This window comes from Rutidosis leptorrhynchoides, chromosome 2 (genome assembly GCF_046630445.1).
Source record: "Rutidosis leptorrhynchoides isolate AG116_Rl617_1_P2 chromosome 2, CSIRO_AGI_Rlap_v1, whole genome shotgun sequence".
In the NCBI taxonomy this organism is placed as follows: Eukaryota; Viridiplantae; Streptophyta; class Magnoliopsida; order Asterales; family Asteraceae; genus Rutidosis; species Rutidosis leptorrhynchoides.
Window position 1 is genome coordinate 667,058,931 of NC_092334.1, and position 25,750 is coordinate 667,084,680.

At 31.8% G+C, this 25,750-nt stretch overlaps 1 protein-coding gene across 1 annotated transcript; it reads left to right on the plus strand.

The window, feature by feature from the left end:
• The first annotated feature begins 9 nt into the window (after positions 1-9).
• On the plus strand, positions 10-25,117 carry LOC139890238 (uncharacterized). The gene is made up of 2 exons (XM_071873133.1): positions 10-283; positions 24,807-25,117. Exons 1-2 carry the CDS (start codon positions 10-12, stop codon positions 25,115-25,117), a joined length of 585 nt encoding a protein of 194 aa, XP_071729234.1.
• Positions 25,118-25,750: the final 633 nt, after the last annotated feature.

Sequence of the window (25,750 nt, forward strand, 5' to 3'; positions counted from 1 at the left end):
AAAGAAAACATGTCTCTGCTGCATGATGTTAAATCCATTAAGGGTGGACCTGTTTCTTTTGCGTTTGATCAAGGAGGGTTCATAACTGCTCAAGGGATGATTTCAAATTCCCCGGTCAGTTTCGACAAAGTGAGTTATGTAAAGGAAATGGAAAATAACCTGTTGTCCGTTTCTCAAGTGTGTGATAAGAGGCATAAAGTTCTATTTGACGAACAGCAGTGTTACATCATGAGAAAGGATTATAAAGTTCCTGAAAATATGATTCTTATGACGGAACCTAGATGTCAAGATTTGTACATTCTTGATATGTCAAAGGCTTATGTATAACAACCCGGAATTTCCGATAAAATTTTAACAAATTCTTTACATGATTTCATCTAACCTCGACTAATTCTGACGATTCACGAACAACCGGTTATAAAAAGATATGTAAATATATATGTATATACATCATTTACAATCATTATTATTATCAGTATTATAATTATTATTATTACTGTAATAATTATCATTATCATTAATATAATTACTAATAATATTAACATTATATAGTTATCATTATTAATATTGATAATATAACATTTTTACTAAAATTATTATTGTTATTATTATTATTATTATTATTATTATTATTATTATTATTATTATTATTATTATTATTATTATTATTATTATTATTATTAATAATATCATTATTAAACTTGATATTAATTATTATTATTATCATTATCATTATTGTCATTACTAACATTATTATCATTACTAGTATTATTATTAACTAGTATTGTTATTAAGTAGTATTATTATTATAAGTAGTACTAATACTTATTATTATTATTATTTCTACCATTTTAGTATTAATACTTATATTACTAAAACACGTGGGAAACTATGTCGTTTCACCCCCACCCCCTCACAAATTTGGTCAAAACGACATTGACCCAAAAATTACCTCAAAAACGCAAAAAAACCCCTCAACTTTTGGACCTTAACAAAAGATACCCTGTAATCTAGGGGGGGTAAACTGTCAATTCCGAAACTTAAAATAAAAACTTCCCCCGTACCCTTCAACAGCCTGTATCTTCACCCTCGCTCTGATTTAAACTTCACCGAGCACTCCATTAAACTCGAAATATTATTATGAACAAAACGAGACTAACTACGTTCGAAACGGACACTTTTTAAAAAACGCTAAAAACAACGACAGCCCGTATCTTCTCGCTCGCCGCAACTTAAATTTTTTCGACAGTATCGTCAGACTCGAAATAATTTTATGAACAAAACGATACTAACTACATTTGAAACGAACACTTTTTAAAAAACGCTAAACACAACGACAGCCCGTATCTTTCTGCTCGCCAGGAGTTAAATTTTTCCGCCAGCACCGTCAGTCTCGGAATAATTTTCTCAGGAAAAAGAAACTAACTATGTTTAAACCGAACATATTTTAAAAAACACTAAAGACGACGACACCAACAATAACGCATAACACATGAGCCGTTTTCCCTTCTGTAAATAAAACTGCGTTAAACATGAATACGCGGACCGAAAGACCCCGCCGCATCGCGCGGGCTGAACCGAACTAGTTATTAATATTATTATCATTATTTTTATTATTTATCATTTATAAAAATTATTATTATTATTAATATAATATAATTATTATTATTATTAATATTATTATTATTAATATAATTATTAATTATTAATATTAAATAAATTAAAAGAATAGACATATACCTAAATTAGGTTATCTATTTTTAATTTTTTTATATATCGTGGTCTGCTTGCATTTTTTTAACTAATCCTATCAGCCTTTATATTTTTTATTTATCTGCATTTTATTTTTTAATTCAAATCGTGATCGAGCTTTTCTATTTTTCTTCTTATGTGTGCTTGAATGTCGACATCCTCAACTGCTATAAACAAATCGATCCTACATATTGGAAAAAAATTCATTCCATTACTCACCATCATTATCAGATACAATTTTTTTTTTATACTGAAAAATAAAATTTGCTCGACCTCTGTTTCATTATTTATTTATCAAAACTCGATTTCAAATGAATTATCAAAATGTAAAAATGCAGAGTTGTTAGTAATGGTGTAAACAAACTTCTGCAAAGATTCAAGTCTCAATTTTATGTATCGAGTCTTAATTTCGAAGTCAAAGCTTATTTGTAAAAAGTCAAACGATTATTCAATCAAGAAATTCGAGTTCGTTTTTAATGTTTCAGTTAAATTGATGATTTGAAAAGGTTCCTTAAATGATTTAAAACAAATTTCATGTTGTAATTTCCATCCAAAACGATCTAAAATTCGAAAACCCATTTGGAGTTCATCCTGTTCTTCGTAACTGTCATTGCTGCTGCTTGATTTTTCTGTTGATTAAGCAATCAAATCGTGGTCGTTCTGTTTCATTTGCAAATCCAAACTAAACCTATAATTCATGGTTATGCAAAGAAGAAGAAGATAAACAAATACGTGTTATATATATATATATATATATATATATATATATATATATATATATATATATATATATATATATATATATATATATATATATATATATATATATATATATATATATATATATATGTAGAAATAGATTAAAATAGAAAAACAGAAATGGAGCATTGGTTAAGGGTGTTAGCGGGTGAGCATGAGGTCACGGGTTCGAGCCCGGTTCGGGGCAATTCTTTTTATACAAGCTTTTGAAAGGTAGTTTCTTTTTAAAAATTCTTATTATTATTTATTATTATTATTATTATTATAATTAATAATTATTGTTGTTGTTACTATTATTATTATTATTATTATTACTATTAACATCATTAAAAGTATTATTATTAATATCATTAAGGTTATTATTAGTAATATCAATATGATTAAAATTATTATTATTATCATTATTGTTATTATTAGTATTAGTATTATTATTATTAATAACATGATTTTAAAACTATTATTATCATGATTATTATTATCATTATTATCAATACTAGAATTATAATAACTATATGTTTATCATTATCATCATTATTAATATTATTACTACTACTGTTAATATTATTATTATGATAACAACTATTATTTCTTACAAATACCATAATATTACCTATTATTATATTTTAATATTATATTAATTATATTTACATAATATTAAACAAATAAATATATTAATGAAAGACTTACTATATTAATGAACTAATGATGAAAATGAGTTAACATATATTTAAAAATATATATATAAAATATATATATATATATATATATATATATATATATATATATATATATATATATATATATATATATATATATATATATATATATATATATATATATATATAATTATATCACTAATAATTATGTACAAGTTTATTTGATTACAATGTTTTAATATATATAAAACTGATATAGGTTCGTAAATCTGAGGATAACTCTGCACTTGTTCAGTGCCATCATACTCGTAATTACTACGAAATATCATACAGTATCGTGAGTTTCATTTGATTCCCTTTTACTCTTTACATTTTTGGGATTGAGAATACGTGCACTATTTTATAACTGTTTTACACGCTAGACACAAGTGCAAACTTTAAACTATGCTATACCCGGCTATGTCCGACTAAGTCCTTAACCGACAAGTATAAACACAACTTGTCTTTGGGGCAAACTATGAACAACTTTTGGATCTACGTGATCTACTAATTGGTCCCTGCGAGACCAAGCTTATGAATAACTTTTAGATCTGCGTGATCTACTAATTGGTCCCTGCGAGACCAAGCTTATGAACAACTTTTGGATCTACATGATCTACTAATTGGTCCCTGCGAGACCAAGCTTATGAATAACTTTTGGATCTGCGTGATCTACTAATTGGTCTATGTGAGACCAAGCTTATGAATAACTTTTGGATCTGCGAGATCTACTAATTGGTCCCTGCGAGACCAAGCTTATGAACAAAAATCTTGTGGTCTAACACTATTACTGAAATCATTATTTATGACAAACCTATGAACTAACTCAACCTAGTGTTGACTTTTTAAGCATGTTTATTCTCAGGTACTTAAATATTGCTTCCGCTGTATATCTGCTGCTTTGATGATGATTGCTTGCCATGCTTGGAGTCATGCATTTCATATCATATCAATTAAAGACATTTAATGCATTGTTCATTAAATACAATGTAATCTATTTATCTTCCGCTGTAAAACTCAATAAAATGTCTCATATAGAGTCGTTCTCATTTATAGAACTATAATTTGATATATTTTGTGACGTTATTCTTCCAGGCCCTATCTGGAGGACGTCACAGATTGGTATCAGAGCAGTGTTGTTGTAGAGAACCAGGATTGCATTTTATGTGTGCCTTATACAATTAGGTACCTTAGCAATGTAGGACTACAACTTTCCTTGAATACAGTGTCTTTAATTGTTGCCTTTAATTGTTAAATGCTACACTATACTTTAGAAACTTAACGTATCTTAGAATGCTGAGCTAATCTAATAATTCTTCTCACTTTCCTAAGTACTATCCAATTCCGCCACCGCATTTAATTGCAACATCATGATTTCAGAAATTCTTGACATTCCTATGTCATTTATCATGGTTTTGTGTATTATATATGTATTACATGAAACATTATCCATGATTTTTGAAACTCCTATAATTGTTACTATTCATACTCAAACGTATATAACTCCCTGTTATATATCACGTACCTATATGCCTTATGCCTTTATGCATCGGTTTGCGAATCGGAAAATGTCATTGGGTTATCACAGTATACGAATTGAAAGTCTTTAATCGAAAGATTATCAAATTACATACTTATCATTTTATGATCTCGACACGTCATACTGCCATTATTGGAGTATAGACACATCATATCTTATTATATCTTATCATATCTATCTCAATAGACTTTGTCTAACACTTTTCCTAAATTTCCTCCGTAAATTACGGGAATCTTTTTGCTATATATACTATTCTAGGAGACGAAGATATCATTTAATATTCAACACCCATTTCATATCAAACCCTATTCAAAACACATAATATAGATTTCTCGAACTTCTCGAGCTCCAATAGCAGCGTAACCGGAATGAACCAACCAATTAGCCATCATCTATTTTGGATGAATTGGGGGTGGGTTCATAGCCGACTCAATCAATGGAGGCAAGAAAAAGGTGATCCCTTCCACCAACCGAATTCACCACTTGACGAAGAACCAGAAGCACTTACCGGCGAACCAATCCGAAACACCATTTTCACCCTCATTTCCAGAACAGCTCGCCACGATTATATAATATCTAGAATTCTAGATCTTATTCGTCCCCTTGTCCGAACCGCCAATCATCCCAGTATAATAGAAGAAGTTAACGAGATTCGCTCTCGAGTGGTGGCTCTGGAGAATATGGTGCAATATCTACAAGCATCATCAGCACCAGCAGCATAACCAGCACCACCAGTACCATCAGCATCACCACCAACAGCACTAGTACCAACAACAACATCTGCATCCCACGCCTCAACATCGCATTCGGAACATCGAACATCAACATCATACGCCCCATAGATACCAAGGAATATTAGTAATAACGAGTTAAGATGTATTGACTCATTCTTCCTGAAGAATTGTATATGTATACTTGATATATCTACATGGATTGGAACAATAATAAATCTTTTCGTACTAAGCTATTACGTGTGAATCTTAACTAGTATGTACTACTTGGTTAATTCATATCACTAATATGCTATAATGTACATCCTTCGTTAATGACTTAACAATCGTTAATCACTACTTCAGCACAATAAACTCCATTTCATAATAAACTACGTGTATTATTCAAATACATGTTTGATTTTACACTTCTGTTTTCGATGTACTCGAAACTTTCTAGAAACCATCATTCGTGCCTTGCGAATTTCACAAGGATTCCACGAGCACCAACATCATATACCGAGGTATATCAAAAACAATGAACGATGAAGTATTGATTCATAACTTCATTAAAGAAATATTCCGTGACGATTATGTAATCTCTCAAGTTTTGAAGATTATTTATTCTCGCTTCAACCGCAAATCAAATGAGTTTAATATTATATTAACTCATTAAATCTATATTATACCTGAAGAATACATATATGAACGTATATCTTCATAAAGATGATAATCCTTTTGTACAAACCGTTAATTGTGAAAATATTTTAACGGGTAGGTAAAACCCGAGAAATATTTATATCTCACATTAATATGTTACATCGTACAAATTCTGATTCAATAGTCAGTAACTATACTACTTACATTCACAAGATATATGTATCTGTTCACTAAGGAACAACCATTTGCATACAAATTCAATTAAATATTCTGATTTTGACATATCAGAATCCAAGTAAAACTTTAGCAAGTGTTATCTTCCTAAAGATCACTACATTCATGAATTATATTCATTCGTATTCTATGATGAATTATCACATCAAACCACCGAAATTATCATTCATTACTTTTGAAATTAACAACGCCTATTCATCAACCATTAAATCCGTTGACGATTACAATCAGCATTTAATCATCTAAAAATAAAATTTCTTGAAACCATCTCGGATTGATAATCAATGATTCAGATTCGTTAACCTTGAGAATGCTGACGAAGCAACAAAATCTATAGACAGTCTTAATGGCCAAAAGTTTGATGATAAAAAATAGTATAAGCTCAGATTTTGAACTGGAAAACGGATTGAGCAAACTATGAAGGAGGCTGTGGACAAATCATAAGGACTAAACCTATACTCAAGGAATCCAGATGATTCGATTTCTGATGGAAATTACAGAAGACAAATAATCTCCTTACGCATTCTAAATCCTTACAGAAGAATTTTCCACATTATCATTCGATCTTAGAAATTCTAAAGATTTCATCGTATCTTTTGTTATAAATATCCTCTATATTTCTGAAGATATCTTCATAACGATTCTTGGTCGCAATTAATTATCTCTTTGCGATATCTTTATCACATCATAAAGGAAACTATTTTAGTTTCTATATTCTCTAAAATTCAAGTTTAAATTATAAATGTTTTGAAGAAGTGTTGAGAATTGAAGCATGAGTTAGTATAATATAATGACGTCAGGCCAACGTGATTATATTACAGTAAGTTATGCTAAATTTTTAATGGAAGATGATGATTCATAGACTTTATAATCATCATTCGCCATGTTACACGACTCTTACATTCTATTTAACCTCTAAACATATCAAGAAAATATTTTTCTTGATGATTCGGTCTTTTCCCAGATATTCTGTTAATTTGACAAATCAAATCGTGCTATTACCTTTCCTTTCTACTTTATATCATTCAAAACTTCATACCTACGAATTCTGGACCATCACTCGCTTTACTTAAGAGTCGAGAAGAGAATAAAAAGGCAAAGAGCTCCGACATATAAGGAAAAATATAAAGCCCGATAACGATACCGAAATTACAAACCGTGTATATCAATACGTATGGCAACGTAAAGACACGGGAGAATTAAAAATATTATAACCCCAAGGTAATAGTAGAAGAAAACAAATTCCTCTGGTGGTAAATGAAAAAGAAGAATGACTGCATATATGGTCAATATAATAACAAGTATCAATACGGGATTGAGCATACTAACAAATCTTTTGGAAGTATGAATTTAGGAAGAAAGTATAGAAGTGGTGAAGATAATGAAACAGAAGAAGCTAATTTATAGCAAAATTCCAAACACAGCAATCGAGGCAATTCACCGCATTTAATCAAATAAATCTCAAAATTCCTTAACTACCGGAGAATCAAATCTTATAGATTATGAAGATTTCCTTTAATTCCTTGAATTCCGAAAATCAATCGTGACTACATCAAAAGATAAGGCGAACATTTAATTTTCTCATTCACTGATTTACGATAGCTTCGCTTATACTCTTCCTATAATCGAATCGTTTTATCCGAATTATTCAAAAGGAGTTAAAACTCTATTTTTCAACTCATATTCGTCATTCTTGTTGTAAACAATGACGATCTCTATCAAATTTCATGACTATGATTTTCATGAACTCCTCTATGTTTTGTCTGCCCTAATATTGTGGCATAAACGCTCAAAGTTTTAAATAAGCTCACTATTATTCATAACACATTTCATGTGTTCAGTGTACTGAAATGCTTATATAGCATCATCATTCCTTTTGAGGATAACCTAGTCAAATGACACTCTTGTTAATCTTTTAGATAACCTCTGCATTAATAATAAAATGCACTTCATCGAAGAACCTGTAAAATATATGGTTCGTATGATTTAAACTCTTGAAACAAAACAATATTCTATTAGTTGGAATTCACGCAAGGCCCCGAGTATACATGGGAACGTGAAGACCAAATAAAACGTAAATATCCTCGTCTATGTACGAACAACGCCGATTGATGGCAACAACTAAATTTCGGGACGAAATTTCTTTTAACGGGTAGGTACTATAACAACCCGGAAATTTTCGACAAAATTTTAACAAATTCTTTACATGATTTCATCTAACCTCGACTAATTTCGACGATTCACGAACAACCGGTTATAAAAAGATATGTAAATATATATGTATATACATCATTTACAATCATTATTATTATCAGTATTATAATTATTATTATTAATAATTATCATTATCATTAATATAATTACTAATAATATTAACATTATATAGTTATCATTATTAATATTGATAATTTAACATTTTTACTAAAATTATTATTGTTATTATTATTATTATTATTAATATTAACATATTATTAATATCATTATTAAACTTGATATTAATTATTATTATTATTATCATTATCATTATTGTCATTACTAACATTATTATCATTACTAGTATTATTATTAACTAGTATTGTTATTAAGTAGTATTATTATTATAACTAGTACTAATACTTATTATTATTATTATTATTATTTCTACCATTTTAGTATTATTAATATTATTATCATTATTTTTATTATTTATCATTTATAAACATTATTATTATTATTAATATAATTATTATTATTATTAATATTATTATTATTAATATAATTATTAATTATTAATATTAAATAAATTAAAAGAATAGACATATACCTAAATTAGGTTATCTACTTTTAAATTTTTTATATATCGTGGTCTGCTTGCATTTTTTTTAACTAATCCTATCAGCCTTTATATTTTTTATTTATCTGCATTTTATTTTTTAATTCAAATCGTGATCGAGCTTTTCTATTTTTCTTCTTATGTGTGCTTGAATGTCAACATCCTCAACTGCTATAAACAAATCGATCCTACATATTGGAAAAAAAATTCATTACATTACTCACCATCATTATCAGATACAATTTTTGTTATTTATACAGAAAAATAAAATTTGCTCGACCTCTGTTTCATTATTTATTTATCAAAACTCGATTTCGAATGAATTATCAAAATGTAAAAATGCAGAGTTGTTAGTAATGGTGTAAACAAACTTCCTGTAAAGATTCAAGTCTCAATTTTATGTATCGAGTCTTAATTTCGAAGTCAACGCTTATTTGTAAAAAGTCAAACAATTATTCAATCAAGAAATTCGAGTTCGTTTTTAATGTTTCAGTTAAATTGATGATTTGAAAAGGTTCCTTAAATGATTTAAAACAGATTTCATGTTGTAATTTCCATCCAAAATGATCTAAAATTCGAAAACCCATTTGGAGTTCATCCGTGTTCTTCGTAACTGTCATTGCTGCTGCTGCTTGATTTTTGTTTCTGTTAATTAAGAAATCAAATCGTGGTCGTTCTGTTTCATTTGAAAATCCAAACTAAACCTATAATTCATGGTTATGGATTTCTGTCGACTTGAATTTGGGAAGAAGAAGAAGATAAACAAATACGTGTTATATATATATATATATATATAGAAATAGATTAAAATAGAAACACAGAAATGGAGCATTAGTTAAGGGTGTTAGCGGGTGAGCGTGAGGTCACGGGTTCGAGCCCGATCCGGGGTAATTCTTTTTATACAAGCTTTTAAAAGGTAGTTTCTTTTTAAAAATTCTTATTATTATTATTATTATTATTATTATTATTATTATTATTATTATTATTATTATTATTATTATTATTATTATTATTATTGTTGTTGTTGTTGTTGTTGTTGTTGTTGTTACTATTATAATTATTATTATTATTATTATTATTATTATTATTATTATTATTATTATTATTATTATTACTATTAACATCATTAAAAGTATTATTATTAATATCATTAAGGTTATTATTAGTAATATCAATATGATTAAAATTATTATTATTATCATTATTGTTATTACTAGTATTAGTATTATTATTATTAATAACATGATTTTAAAACTATTATTATCATGATTATTATTATTATCATTATTATCAATACTAGAATTATAATAACTATATGTTTATCATTATCATCATTATTAATATTATTACTACTACTGTTAATATTATTATTATGATAACAACTATTATTTCTTACAAATACCATAATATTACCTATTATTATATTTTAATATTATATTAATTATATTTACATAATATTATACAAATAAATATATTAATGAAAGACTTACTATATTAATGAACTAATGATGAAAATGAGTTAACATATATTTAAAAAATTATATATATATATATATATATATATATATATATATATATATATATATATATATATATATATATATATATATCACTAATAATTATGTACAATTTTATTTGATTACAATGTTTTAATATATATAAAACTGATATAGGTTCGTGAATCCGAGGACAACTCTGCACTTGTTCAGTGCCATCATACTAGTAATTACTACGAAATATCATACAGTATCGTGAGTTTCATTTGATTCCCTTTTACTCTTTACATTTTTTGGACTGAGAATACATGCAATATTTTATAACTGTTTTACACGCTAGACACAAGTACCAACTTTAAACTATGCTATACCCGGCTATGTCCGACTAAGTTGTAGTGACCCGAACTTTTTCATGTTTATATATATATTAAATGAAATTGTTATTTACATGATTAAGTGTTTCCAACATATTAAGCAATCAAACTTGTTAAGACTTGATTAATTGAAATAGGTTTCATATAGACAATTGACCACCCAAGTTGACCGGTGATTCACGAACGTTAAAACTTGTAAAAACTATATGATGACATATATATGGATATATATATAGTTAACATGATATTATGATAAGTAAACATATCATTAAGTATATTAACAATGAACTACATATGTAAAAACAAGACTACTAACTTAATGATTTTTAAACAAGACATATATGTAACGATTATCGTTGTAAAGACATTTAATGTATATATATATCATATTAAGAGATATTCATACATGATAATATCATGATAATATAATAATTTAAAATCTCATTTGATATTATGAACATTGGGTTAACAACATTTAACAAGATCGTTAACCTAAAGGTTTCAAAACAACACTTACATGTAACGACTAACGATGACTTAACGACTCAGTTAAAATGTATATACATGTAGTGTTTTAATATGTATTTATACACTTTTGAAAGACTTAAATACACTTATCAAAATACTTCTACTTAACAAAAATGCTTACAATTACATCCTCGTTCAGTTTCATCAACAATTCTACTCGTATGCACCCGTATTCGTACTCGTACAATACACAGCTTTTAGATGTATGTACTATTGGTATATACACTCCAATGATCAGCTCTTAGCAGCCCATGTGAGTCACCTAACACATATGGGAACCATCATTTGGCAACTAGCATGAAATATCTCATAAAATTACAAAAATATGAGTAATCATTCATGACTTATTTACATGAAAACAAAATTACATATCCTTTATATCTAATCCATACACCAACGACCAAAAACACCTACAAACACTTTTATTCTTCAATTTTCTTCATCTAATTGATCTCTCTCAAGTTCTATCTTCAAGTTCTAAGTGTTCTTCATAAATTCCAAAAGTTCTAGTTTCATAAAATCAAGAATACTTCCAAGATTGCAAGTTTAGTTCCAAGTTTTCTAAATCCATTCCAAGTAATCATTTAAGATCAAGAAACCTTTGTTACTTACAGTAGGTTATCTTTCTAATACAAGGTAATAATCATATTCAAACTTTAATTCAATTTCTATAACTATAACAATCTTATTTCAAGTGATGATCTTACTTGAACTTGTTTTCGTGTCATGATTCTGCTTCAAGAACTTCGAGCCATCCAAGGATCCGTTGAAGCTAGATCCATTTTTCACTTTTCCAGTAGGTTTATCCAAGGAACTTAAGGTAGTAATGATGTTCATAACATCATTCGATTCATACATATAAAGTTATCTTATTCAAAGGTTTAAACTTGTAATCACTAGAACATAGTTTAGTTAATTCTAAACTTGTTCGCAAACAAAAGTTAATCCTTCTAACTTGACTTTTAAAATCAACTAACCACATGTTCTATATCTATATGATATGCTAACTTAATGATTTAAAACCTGGAAAAACGAAAAACACCGTAAAACCGGATTTACGCCGTCGTAGTAACACCGGGCTGTTTTGGGTTAGTTAATTAAAAACTATGATAAACTTTGATTTAAAAGTTGTTATTCTGAGAAAATGATTTTTATTATGAACATGAAACTATATCCAAAAATTATGGTTAAACTCAAAGTGGAAGTATGTTTTCTAAAATGGTCATCTAGACGTCGTTCTTTCGACTGAAATGACTACCTTTACAAAAACGACTTGTAACTTATTTTTCCGACTATAAACCTATACTTTTTCTGTTTAGATTCATAAAATAGAGTTCAATATGAAACCATAGCAATTTAATTCACTCAAAAAGGATTTAAAATGAAGAAGTTATGGGTAAAACAAGATTGGATAATTTTTCTCATTTTAGCTCCGTGAAAATTGGAAACAAATCTATTCCAACCATAACTTAATCAACTTGTATTGTATATTATGTAATCTTGAGATACCATAGACACGTATACAATGTTTCGACCTATCATGTCGACACATCTATATATATTTCGGGACAACCATAGACACTCTATATGTGAATGTTGGAGTTAGCTATACAGGGTTGAGGTTGATTCCAAAATATATATAGTTTGAGTTGTGATCAATACTGAGATACGTATACACTGGGCCGTGGATTGATTCAAGATAATATTTATCGATTTATTTCTGTACATCTAACTGTGGACACCTAGTTGTAGGTTACTAACGAGGATAGCTGACTTAATAAACTTAAAACATCAAAATATATTAAAAGTGTTGTAAATATATTTTGAACATACTTTAATATATATGTATATATTGTTATAGGTTCGTGAATCAACCAGTGGCCAAGTCTTACTTCCCGACGAAGTAAAAATCTGTGAAAGTGAGTTATAGTCCCACTTTTAAAATCTAATATTTTTGGGGTGAGAATACATGCAGGTTTTATAAATGATTTACAAAATAGACACAAGTACGTGAAACTACATTCTATGGTTGAATTATCGAAATCGAATATGCCCCTTTTTATTAAGTCTGGTAATCTAAGAATTAGGGAACAGACACCCTAATTGACGCGAATCCTAAAGATAGATCTATTGGGCCTAACAAACCCCATCCAAAGTACCGGATGCTTTAGTACTTCGAAATTTATATCATATCCGAAGGGTGTCCCGGAATGATGGGGATATTCTTATATATGCATCTTGTTAATGTCGGTTACCAGGTGTTCACCATATGAATGATTTTTATCTCTATGTATGGGATGTGTATTGAAATATGAAATCTTGTGGTCTATTATTATGATTTGATATATATAGGTTAAACCGATAACTCACCAACATTTTTGTTGACGTTTTAAGCATGTTTATTCTCAGGTGATTATTAAGAGCTTCCGCTGTCGCATACTTAAATAAGGACGAGATTTGGAGTCCATGCTTGTATGATATTGTGTAAAAACTGCATTCAAGAAACTTATTTTGTTGTAACATATTTGTATTGTAAACCATTATGTAATGGTCGTGTGTAAACAGGATATTTTAGATTATCATTATTTGATAATCTACGTAAAGCTTTTTAAACCTTTATTGATGAAATAAAGGTTATGGTTTGTTTTAAAATGAATGCAGTCTTTGAAAAACGTCTGATATAGAGGTCAAAACCTCGCAACGTAATCAATTATTATGGAACGTTTTTAATCAATAAGAACGGGACATTTCAGTTGGTATCCGAGCGTTGGTCTTAGAGAACCAGAATTTTGTATTAGTGTGTCTTATCGAGTTTGTTAGGATGCATTAGTGAGTCTGGACTTCGACCGTGTTTACTTGAAAAATGATTGCTTAACAAATTTTGTTGGAAACTATATATTTTTAACAAGTGAATATTATGTGATATATTAATCTCTTAACGCGTTTGATATTATGTGATAGATGTCTACCTCTAGAACAAGTCCCATTGACTCACCTAATAATAATGAAGAGTCAAATGTAAATTGGAATGATTCGTGGACTGATTCACAAGTTCCCGAAGAGGAACCGGAAGAAGAGTCGGAACCGGAAGAAGAATCGAAACCGGAAGAAGAATCGGAACCGGATGAAGAAATAGAACCGGTGGGGGAAATAATAAAACGGTTAAGTAAAAGAAAATCCTCAACCAACCGACCAAGGTTAATTATGGTCAATGGTGTTTCCGCCAAGGAAGCAAAATATTGGGAGGATTACCAATTCTCCGATGAATCGGATTCCGACGAGAATTCCGATGATGTTATAGAAATTACCCCAACTGAATTTAAAAAGGCAAAAGAAAATAATAAGGGAAAGGGCATAAAAATAGAGAAATCTAATTCTAACCCCGATGAACTTTATATGTATCGTCAACCCCCGAAGCCCTTAAGTTGTAACAATGACCCGGGAACCTCTAAACCACCAGGTTTTTCTAAACCGTTGTGGAAAACGACAGCTCGTATTAGGGGAACATCATATATCCCTAGAAACTTGGTAAAACGAACCAAAACCGAAGAAGAAGAAACGAGCGAGTCGGAATAAGATAGTTGTATTCGTGTGGTGTAATATATGTAATATAGTGTGCTTATGCTTTATTTATATATGTAAAAATTGCTTGTATTAATAAGTATTTTTTTATGAATCTAACTCTTGTCTATTTTACAGTATAAAAACACAAAATGGATAGACAACCCAATATTTTAAGAGACCTACCCGGAGACATGATTGATGAAATCTTGTCTAGAGTCGGTCAGAATTCCTCGGCACAACTATTTAAGGCGAGATCAGTTTGTAAGACATTCGAAGAACGTTCCAAGAATGTCTTGGTTTATAAGAGACTTTCATTTGAAAGATGGGGGATATCACATTGGGAAACCCATAAGTTACGATGTGTTTACTTTGACTCATATATTGCGGGGAACCCAAATGCTATTTTACGCAACGGGTTAAGAAATTATTTTGACTTCATGATTTAGAAAAAGCGGCTAACATGCAACATAAAGAAGCATGCTATGCTTACGGGTTAGTAATGTTCACTTCTCACCAAAGTGAGAAAAAGAACATCGGGCTACAACTATTCAACAAAACGTTCCCACAAGTGACGGAGTCGGTAATTGGGGTAAGAAATGAGGTTTTTAGGTTATTACGAGACTATTGGTCATTACGTAACCCTCGTCCCTTTGACGACGTTACAACACGCTGTCTTATCAACGGCCATAACGGTTATGTTCCACAAGACCAAGGATGGGAAGTAGTCCTAGTAAAACCAGAATGCATGACTTGTTTCTGGACGTATGAATTACGTGTCTTTATTGCCTTTGCTGAAAGACTTGTGTACTAGCTAGAATAATCTTCACAACTATCTTGTATCAAAGTTATTGTGTGCTATATTTCATGCTTTATGTAAAATAAGCGGTATTGTAAGTTTGTAAAATATTGTATAAAAGTTTGAACGCGAAATATTATTATAATCAGTTTTTCATATAGAATTATAGTAGTTGAATTGTATATTAGCTACTAAGTATGAACTTAACGGGTAGGTACTACCCGAATTTAAACTTATAAAACGCTAATATGAAGAAAAAGCTTTTATAAATGAGTTCATATTATGCTACGAAATACTTTTAACTACTCTTAATATTCTGTATGATTAACTTGTTCCATTTGACTATTTTGAAGGAAATGGCACCGACTACTCGACACACCGTGAATATGAATGAAGAGGAATTCCGTACTTTTCTAGCTTCAAACATAGCCGCAGTACAGGCTGCGCTACATACCAACAATAACCTTGGATCTAGCAGTACAGGAAATCGTGTAGGATGCACCTACAAAGAATTCACTGCCTGCAAACCGTTGGAATTAACGGTGGACCGAGAAGGTCGAATCGGTGTTTGCCATAAGTAAGTGTACTGAAGAGGACAAAGTGAAGTACGCTACGCATACCTTCACAGGTTCTGCGTTAACATGGTGGAATACCTATCTAGAGCAAGTGGGACAAGATGATGCGTACGCACTACCGTGGTCAGCATTCAAGCACTTGATGAACGAGAAGTACCGTCCCAGAACCGAGATCAATAAGCTCAAGACAGAACTTAGAGGGTTACGAACCCAAGGATTTGATATTACCACGTACGAAAGACGATTCACAGAATTGTGCCTATTGTGTCCGGGATCGTTCGAAGATGAGGAAGAGAAGATCGACGCGTTTGTGAAAGGATTACCGGAAAGAATCCAAGAAGATATAAGTTCACACGAGCCCGCCTCCATACAACAGACATGTAGAATGGCTCACAAACTAGTGAACCAGATTGAGGAAAGAATTAAAGAACAGATGGCTGAAGAGGCCAATGTGAAGCAAGTCAAAAAAAAGTGGGAGGAAAACGGTGATAAGAATCACCAATACAACAACAACAGCAATTACAATAATAATCGCAACAATTATCCCAACAATCGCAACATCAATCGCAAATACAACAAACGGCCCAACAACATAAACAACAACAACAATAACATCAACTACAACAATCATCCTAACAACAATAACAACCGCAATAACAACAACAATCAGAAGCTGCTATGCCAAAGGTGTGAAAAGTATCACTGGGGTTTCTGCACCAAATTTTGCAACAAGTGTAAAAGAAATGGTCATAGCGCGGCGAAGTGTGAGGTCTACGGACCAGGGGTTAACAGAACGAAAGGAACAAATGGTTTCAGAACGAGTAATGGCGGAGCAAGTAGTGTCGGAGCAAGTTATGCCAATGTAGTTTCTTATAAATGTGGAAAACCGGGCCACATTATTAAAAATTGCCCGAACCAGGAGAACACGAATGGACAAGGCCGCGGAAGAGTTTTCAATATTAATGCGGCAGAGGCACAGGAAGACCCGGAGCTTGTTACGGGTACGTTTCTTATTGACAATAAATCTGCTTACGTTTTATTTGATTCGGGTGCGGATAGAAGCTATATGAGTATAGATTTTTGTGCTAAATTAAGTTGTCCATTGACGCCGTTGGATAGTAAATTTTTACTCGAATTAGCAAACGGTAAATTAATTTCAGCAGATAATATATGTCAGAATCGAGAAATTAAACTGGTTAGCGAAACATTTAAGATTGATTTGATACCAGTAGAGTTAGGGAGTTTTGATGTGATAATCGGTATGGACTGGTTGAAAGAAGTGAAAGCAGAGATCGTTTGTTACAAAAATGCAATTCGCATTATTCGAGAAAAAGGAAAACCCTTAATGGTGTATGGAGAAAAGGGCAACACGAAGCTACATCTTATATATATATATATATATATATATATATATATATATATATATATATATATATATATCACAAAAACTAATAAGAAAAGGTTGATATGTTGTTCTAGCACACATCGAGAAAGTACAAACTGAAGAAAAGAGCATCAATGATGTTCCCATTGCAAAAGAATTTCCCGATGTATTTCCGAAAGAATTACCGGGATTACCCCCACATCGATCCGTTGAATTTCAAATAGATCTTGTACCAGGAGCTTCACCAATAGCTCATGCTCCTTACAGACTCGCACCCAGCGAGATGAAAGAACTGCAAAGCCAATTACAAGAACTTTTAGAGCGTGGTTTCATTCGACCAAGCACATCACCGTGGGGAGCTCCTGTTTTGTTTGTCAAGAAGAAAGATGGTACATTCAGGTTGTGTATCGACTACCGAGAGTTGAACAAACTTACCATCAAGAACCGCTACCCACTACCGAGAATCGACGACTTATTTGATCAACTATAAGGCTCGTCTGTTTATTCAAAGATTGACTTACGTTCCGGGTATCATCAAATGCGGGTGAAAGAAGATGATATTCCAAAGACTGCTTTCAGAACACGTTACGGTCATTACGAGTTTATGGTCATGCCGTTTGGTTTAACTAATGCACCAGCTGTGTTCATGGACCTTATGAACCGAGTGTGTGGACCATACCTTGACAAGTTTGTCATTGTTTTCATTGATGACATACTTATTTACTTAAAGAATGACCAAGAACACGGTGAACATTTGAGAAAGGTGTTAGAAGTATTGAGGAAGGAATAATTGTACGCTAAGTTTTCAAAGTGTGCATTTTGGTTGAAAGAAGTTCAATTCCTCGGTCACATAGTGAACAAAGAAGGTATTAAGGTGGATCCGGCAAAGATAGAAACTGTTGAAAAGTGGGAAACCCCGAAAACTCTGAAACACATACGCCAGTTTTTAGGACTAGCTGGTTACTACAGAAGGTTCATCCAAGACTTTTCCAGAATAGCAAAACCCTTGACTGCATTAACGCATAAAGGGAAGAAATTTGAATGGAATGATGAACAAGAGAAAGCGTTTCAGTTATTGAAGAAAAAGCTAACTACGGCACCTATATTGCCATTGCCTGAAGGGAATGATGATTTTGTGATTTATTGTGACGCATCAAAGCAAGGTCTCGGTTGTGTATTAATGCAACGAACGAAGGTGATTGCTTATGCGTCTAGACAATTGAAGATTCACGAACAAAATTATACGACGCATGATTTGGAATTAGGCGCGGTTGTTTTTGCATTAAAGACTTGGAGGCACTACTTATATGGGGTCAAAAGTATTACATATACCGACCACAAAAGTCTTCAACACATATTTAATCAGAAACAACTGAATATGAGGCAGCGTAGGTGGATTGAATTGTTGAATGATTACGACTTTGAGATTCGTTACCACCCGGGGAAGGCAAATGTGGTAGCCGATGCCTTGAGCAGGAAGGACAGAGAACCCATTCGAGTAAAATCTATGAATATAATGATTCATAATAACCTTACTACTCAAATAAAGGAGGCGCAACAAGGAGTTTTAAAAGAGGAAAATTTAAAGGATGAAATACCCAAAGGATCGGAGAAGCATCTTAATATTCGGGAAGACGGAACCCGGTATAGGGCTGAAAGAATTTGGGTACCAAAATTTGGTGATATGAGAGAAATGGTACTTAGAGAAGCTCATAAAACCAGATACTCAATACATCCTGGAACGGGGAAGATGTACAAGGATCTTAAGAAACATTTTTGGTGGCCAGGTATGAAAGCCGATGTTTCTAAATACGTAGGAGAATGTTTGACGTGTTCTAAGGTCAAAGCTGAGCATCAGAAACCATCAGGTCTACTTCAACAACCCTAAATCCCGGAATGGAAATGGGAAAACATTACCATGGATTTCATCACTAAATTGCCAAGGACTGCAAGTGGTTTTGATACTATTTGGGTAATAGTTGATCGTCTCACCAAATCAGCACACTTCCTGCCAATAAGAGAAGATGACAAGATGGAGAAGTTAGCACGACTGTATTTGAAGGAAGTCGTCTCCAGACATGGAATACCAATCTCTATTATCTCTGATAGGGATGGCAGATTTATTTCAAGATTCTGGCAGACATTACAGCAAGCATTAGGAACTCGTCTAGACATGAGTACTGCCTATCATCCACAAACTGATGGGCAGAGCGAAAGGACGATACAAACACTTGAAGACATGCTACGAGCATGTGTTATTGATTTCGGAAACAGTTGGGATCGACATCTACCGTTAGCAGAATTTTCCTACAACAACAGCTACCATTCAAGCATTGAGATGGCGCCGTTTGAAGCACTTTATGGTAGAAAGTGGAGGTCTCCGATTTGTTGGAGTGAAGTGGGGGATAGACAGATTACGGGTCCAGAGATTATACAAGAAAATACCGAGAAGATCATCCAAATTCAACAACGGTTGAAAACCGCCCAAAGTCGACAAAAGAGCTACGCTGACATTAAAAGAAAAGATATAGAATTTGAAATTGGAGAGATGGTCATGCTTAAAGTTGCACCTTGGAAAGGCGTTGTTCGATTTGGTAAACGAGGGAAATTAAATCCAAGGTATATTGGACCATTCAAGATTATTGATCGTGTCGGACCAGTAGCTTACCGACTTGAGTTACCTCATCAACTCGCGGCTGTACATAACACTTTCCACGTCTCAAATTTGAAGAAATGTTTTGCTAAAGAAGATCTCACTATTCTGTTGGACGAAATCCAAATCAATGAAAAACTTCAATTCATTGAAGAACCCGTCGAAATAATGGATCGTGAGGTTAAGAGACTTAAACAAAACAAGATACCGATTGTTAAGGTTCGATGGAATGCTCGTAGAGGACCCGAGTTCACTTGGGAGTGTGAAGATCAGATGAAGAAGAAATACCCGCATTTATTTCCAGAAGATACGTCAACACCTCCAACTGCTTAAAATTTCGGGACGAAATTTATTTAACGGGTAGGTACTGTAGTGACCCGAAATTTTCCATGTTTATATATATATTAAATGAAATTGTTATTTACATGATTAAGTGTTTCCAACATGTTAAGCAATCAAACTTGTTAAGACTTGATTAATTGAAATAGGTTTCATATAGACAATTGACCACCCAAGTTGACCGGTGATTCACGAACGTTAAAACTTGTAAAAACTATATGATGACATATATATGGATATATATATAGTTAACATGATACTATGATAAGTAAACATATCATTAAGTATATTAACAATGAACTACATATGTAAAAACAAGACTACTAACTTAATGATTTTTAAACGAGACATATATGTAACGATTATCGTTGTAAAGACATTTAATGTATATATATCATATTAAGAGATATTCATACATGATAATATCATGATAATATAATAGTTTAAAATCTCATTTGATATTATAAACATTGGGTTAACAACATTTAACAAGATCGTTAACCTAAAGGTTTCAAAACAACACTTACATGTAACGACAAACGATGACTTAACGACTCAGTTAAAATGTATATACATGTAGTGTTTTAATATGTATTTATACACTTTTGAAAGACTTCAATACACTTATAAAAATACTTCTACTTAACAAAAATTCTTACAATTACATCCTCGTTCAGTTTCATCAACAATTCTACTCGTATGCACCCGTATTCGTACTCGTACAATACACAGCTTTTAGATGTATGTACTATTGGTATATACACTCCAATGATCAGCTCTTAGCAGCCCATGTGAGTCACCTAACACATGTGGGAACCATCATTTGGCAACTAGCATGAAATATCTCATAAAATTACAAAAATATGAGTAATCATTCATGACTTATTTACATGAAAACAAAATTACATATCCTTTATATCTAATCCATACACCAACGACCAAAAACACCTATAAACACTTTTATTCTTCAATTTTCTTCATCTAATTGATCTCTCTCAAGTTCTATCTTCAAGTTCTAAGTGTTCTTCATAAATTCCAAAAGTTCTAGTTTCATAAAATCAAGAATACTTCCAAGATTGCAAGTTTACTTCCAAGTTTTCTAAATTCATTCCAAGTAATCATCCAAGATCAAGAAACCTTTGTTACTTACAGTAGGTTATCTTTCTAATACAAGGTAATAATCATATTCAAACTTTAATTCAATTTCTATAACTATAACAATCTTATTTCAAGTGATGATCTTACTTGAACTTGTTTTCGTGTCATGATTCTGCTTCAAGAACTTCGAGCCATCCAAGGATCTGTTGAAGCTAGATCCTTTTTTCTCTTTTTCAGTAGGTTTATCCAAGGAACTTAAGGTAGTAATGATGTTCATAACATCATTCGATTAATACATATAAAGCTATCTTATTCGAAGGTTTAAACTTGTAATCACTAGAACATAGTTTAGTTAATTCTAAACTTGTTCGCAAACAAAAGTTAATCCTTCTAACTTGACTTTTAAAATCAACTAACCACATGTTCTATATCTATATGATATGCTAACTTAATGATTTAAAACCTGGAAACACGAAAAACACCGTAAAACCGGATTTACGCCGTCGTAGTAACACCGCGGGCTGTTTTGGGTTAGTTAATTAAAAACTATGATAAACTTTGATTTAAAAGTTGTTATTCTGAGAAAATGATTTTTATTATGAACATGAAACTATATCCAAAAATTATGGTTAAACTCAAAGTGGAAGTATGTTTTCTAAAATGGTCATCTAGACGTCGTTCTTTCGACTGAAATGACTACCTTTACAAAAACGACTTTGAACTTATTTTTCTGACTATAAACCTATACTTTTTCTATTTAGATTCATAAAATAGAGTTCAATATGAAACCATAGCAATTTGATTCACTCAAAACGGATTTAAAATGAAGAAGTTATGGGTAAAACAAGATTGGATAATTTTTCTCATTTTAGCTACGTGAAAATTGGTAACAAATCTATTCCAACCATAACTTAATCAACTTGTATTGTATATTATGTAATCTTGAGATACCATAGACACGTATACAATGTTTCGACCTATCATGTCGACACATCTATATATATTTCGGAACAACCATAGACACTCTATATGTGAATGTTGGAGTTAGCTATACAGGGTTGAGGTTGATTCCAAAATATATATAGTTTGAGTTGTGATCAATACTGAGATACGTATACACTAGGTCGTGGATTGATTCAAGATAATATTTATCGATTTATTTCTGTACATCTAACTGTGGACAACTAGTTGTAGGTTACTAACGAGGACAGCTGACTTAATAAACTTAAAACATCAAAATATATTAAAAGTGTTGTAAATATATTTTGAGCATACTTTGATATATATGTATATATTGTTATAGGTTCGTGAATCAACCAGTGGCCAAGTCTTACTTCCCGACGAAGTAAAAATCTGTGAAAGTGAGTTATAGTCCCACTTTTAAAATCTAATATTTTTGAGGTGAGAATACATGCAGGTTTTATAAATGATTTACAAAATAGACACAAGTACGTGAAACTACATTCTATGGTTGAATTATCGAAATCGAATATGCCCCTTTTTATTAAGTCTGGTAATCTAAGAATTAGGGAACAGACACCCTAATTGACGCGAATCCTAAAGATAGATCTATTGGGCCTAACAAACCCCATCCAAAGTACCGGATGCTTTAGTACTTCGAAATTTATATCATATCCGAAGGGTGTCCCGGAATGATGGGGATATTCTTATATATGCATCTTGTTAATGTCGGTTACCAGGTGTTCACCATATGAATGATTTGTATCTCTATGTATGGGATGTGTATTGAAATATGAAATCTTGTGGTCTATTATTATGATTTGATATATATAGGTTAAACATATAACTCACCAACATTTTTATTGACGTTTTAAGCATGTTTATTCTCAGGTGATTATTAAGAGCTTCCGCTGTCGCATACTTAAATAAGGACGAGATTTGGAGTCCATGCTTGTATGATATTGTGTAAAAACTGCATTCAAGAAACTTATTTTGTTGTAACATATTTGTATTGTAAACCATTATGTAATGGTCGTGTGTAAACAGGATATTTTAGATTATCATTATTTGATAATCTACGTAAAGCTTTTTAAAACTTTATTGATGAAATAAAGGTTATGGTTTGTTTTAAAATGAATGCAGTCTTTGAAAAACGTCTCATATAGAGGTCAAAACCTCGCAACGAAATCAATTATTATGGAACGTTTTTAATCAATAAGAACGGGACATTTCATAAGTCCTTAACCGACAAGTATAAACACAACTTGTCTTTGGGGCAAACTATGAACAACTTTTGGATCTACGTGATCTACTATTTGGTCCCTGCGAGACCAAGCTTATGAATAACTTTTGGATCTGTGTGATCTACAAATTGGTCCCTGCGAGACCAAGCTTATGAACAACTTTTGGATCTACGTGATCTACTAATTGGTCCCTGCGAGACCAAGCATATGAATAACTTTTGGATCTGCGTGATCTACTAATTGGTTCATGTGAGACCAAGCTTATGAATAACTTTTGGATCTGCGAGACCAAGCTTATGAACAAAAATCTTGTGGTCTAACACTATTACTGAAATCATTATTTATGACAAACCTATGAACTCACTCAACCTAGTGTTGACTTTTTAAGCATGTTTATTCTCAGGTACTTAAATATTGCTTCCGCTGTATATTTGCTGCTTTGATGATGATTGTTTGCCATGCTTGGAGTCATGTATTTCATATCATATCAATTAAATACATTTAATGCATTGTTCATTAAATACAATGTAATGTATTTATCTTCCGCTGCAAAACTCAATAAAACGTCTCATATAGAGTCGTTCTCGTTTATACAACTGTAATTTGATATATTTAGTGACGTTATTCTTCCAGGCCCTATCTGGAGGACGTCACATTATGTAAAGGCAGCTGCAGGGCATCAGGCTTTTGTGTCCAAGGCCACTGAACAGGAGTCTATGTTATGGCATAAAAGGATGGGTCACTTAAGCTTCAGGAAAATGAACCATTTAGTCCACAATCTTTTAGTGGAAGGGGTGAATGTAAAAGGGTTTCATGCTCCTGATGGTTGTGTGCCGTGTAAGAAAGGGAAGCAATCTAAGAGACCACACAAAGTTAAGAAACATCATTCCATTGATACTCCTCTTGAGATGCTTCATATGGATCTTTTCGGTCCTGTTAACTAAAAGAGCATCACTGGACATTCCTATTGCTTGGTGGTTACTGATGAGTACTCGCATTTTACGTGGGTTGTGTTGCTAAAAAGTAAAGCTGAAACTTTTGAACAAATCAAATTGCTGATCAAGAGACTTGAAACGTTATATAAGCTGAGGGTTAGAAGGATTTGAACCGACAATGGGACAGAGTTTAAGAACAAGAAGATGGAAGAGTATTGTAATGAAAGGGGAATTCAACAACAATTCAGTTCACCATACACTCCGCAGACGAATGGTGTTGCTGAAAGAAAGAACCGTACTCTAATTGAGACTGCTAGGACCATGCTAACTGACTCAGAATTGCCAATTACCTTTTGGAGTGAAGCAGTGTTGAATGCGTGCTATACGATGAATAGAGAACTTGTTGTGAAACGTCACGGCAAGACATGTTATGAGCTGCTACTGAAAAAAAACCTCACATCAAACATCTCTTTGTACCATAATGGTTAGAGATACAGGTAGGAAATTTAATCCAAAAACTGTTACAGGTAGGTTCTTGGGTTATGGGAATGCGTGCAACCGAGTTGATAATTTGGAATCTCGGTGCGTTGAAGAATTTACCGAAATCGATGTTCAAAGACATGCAGTAATTCTAGCTGGTAA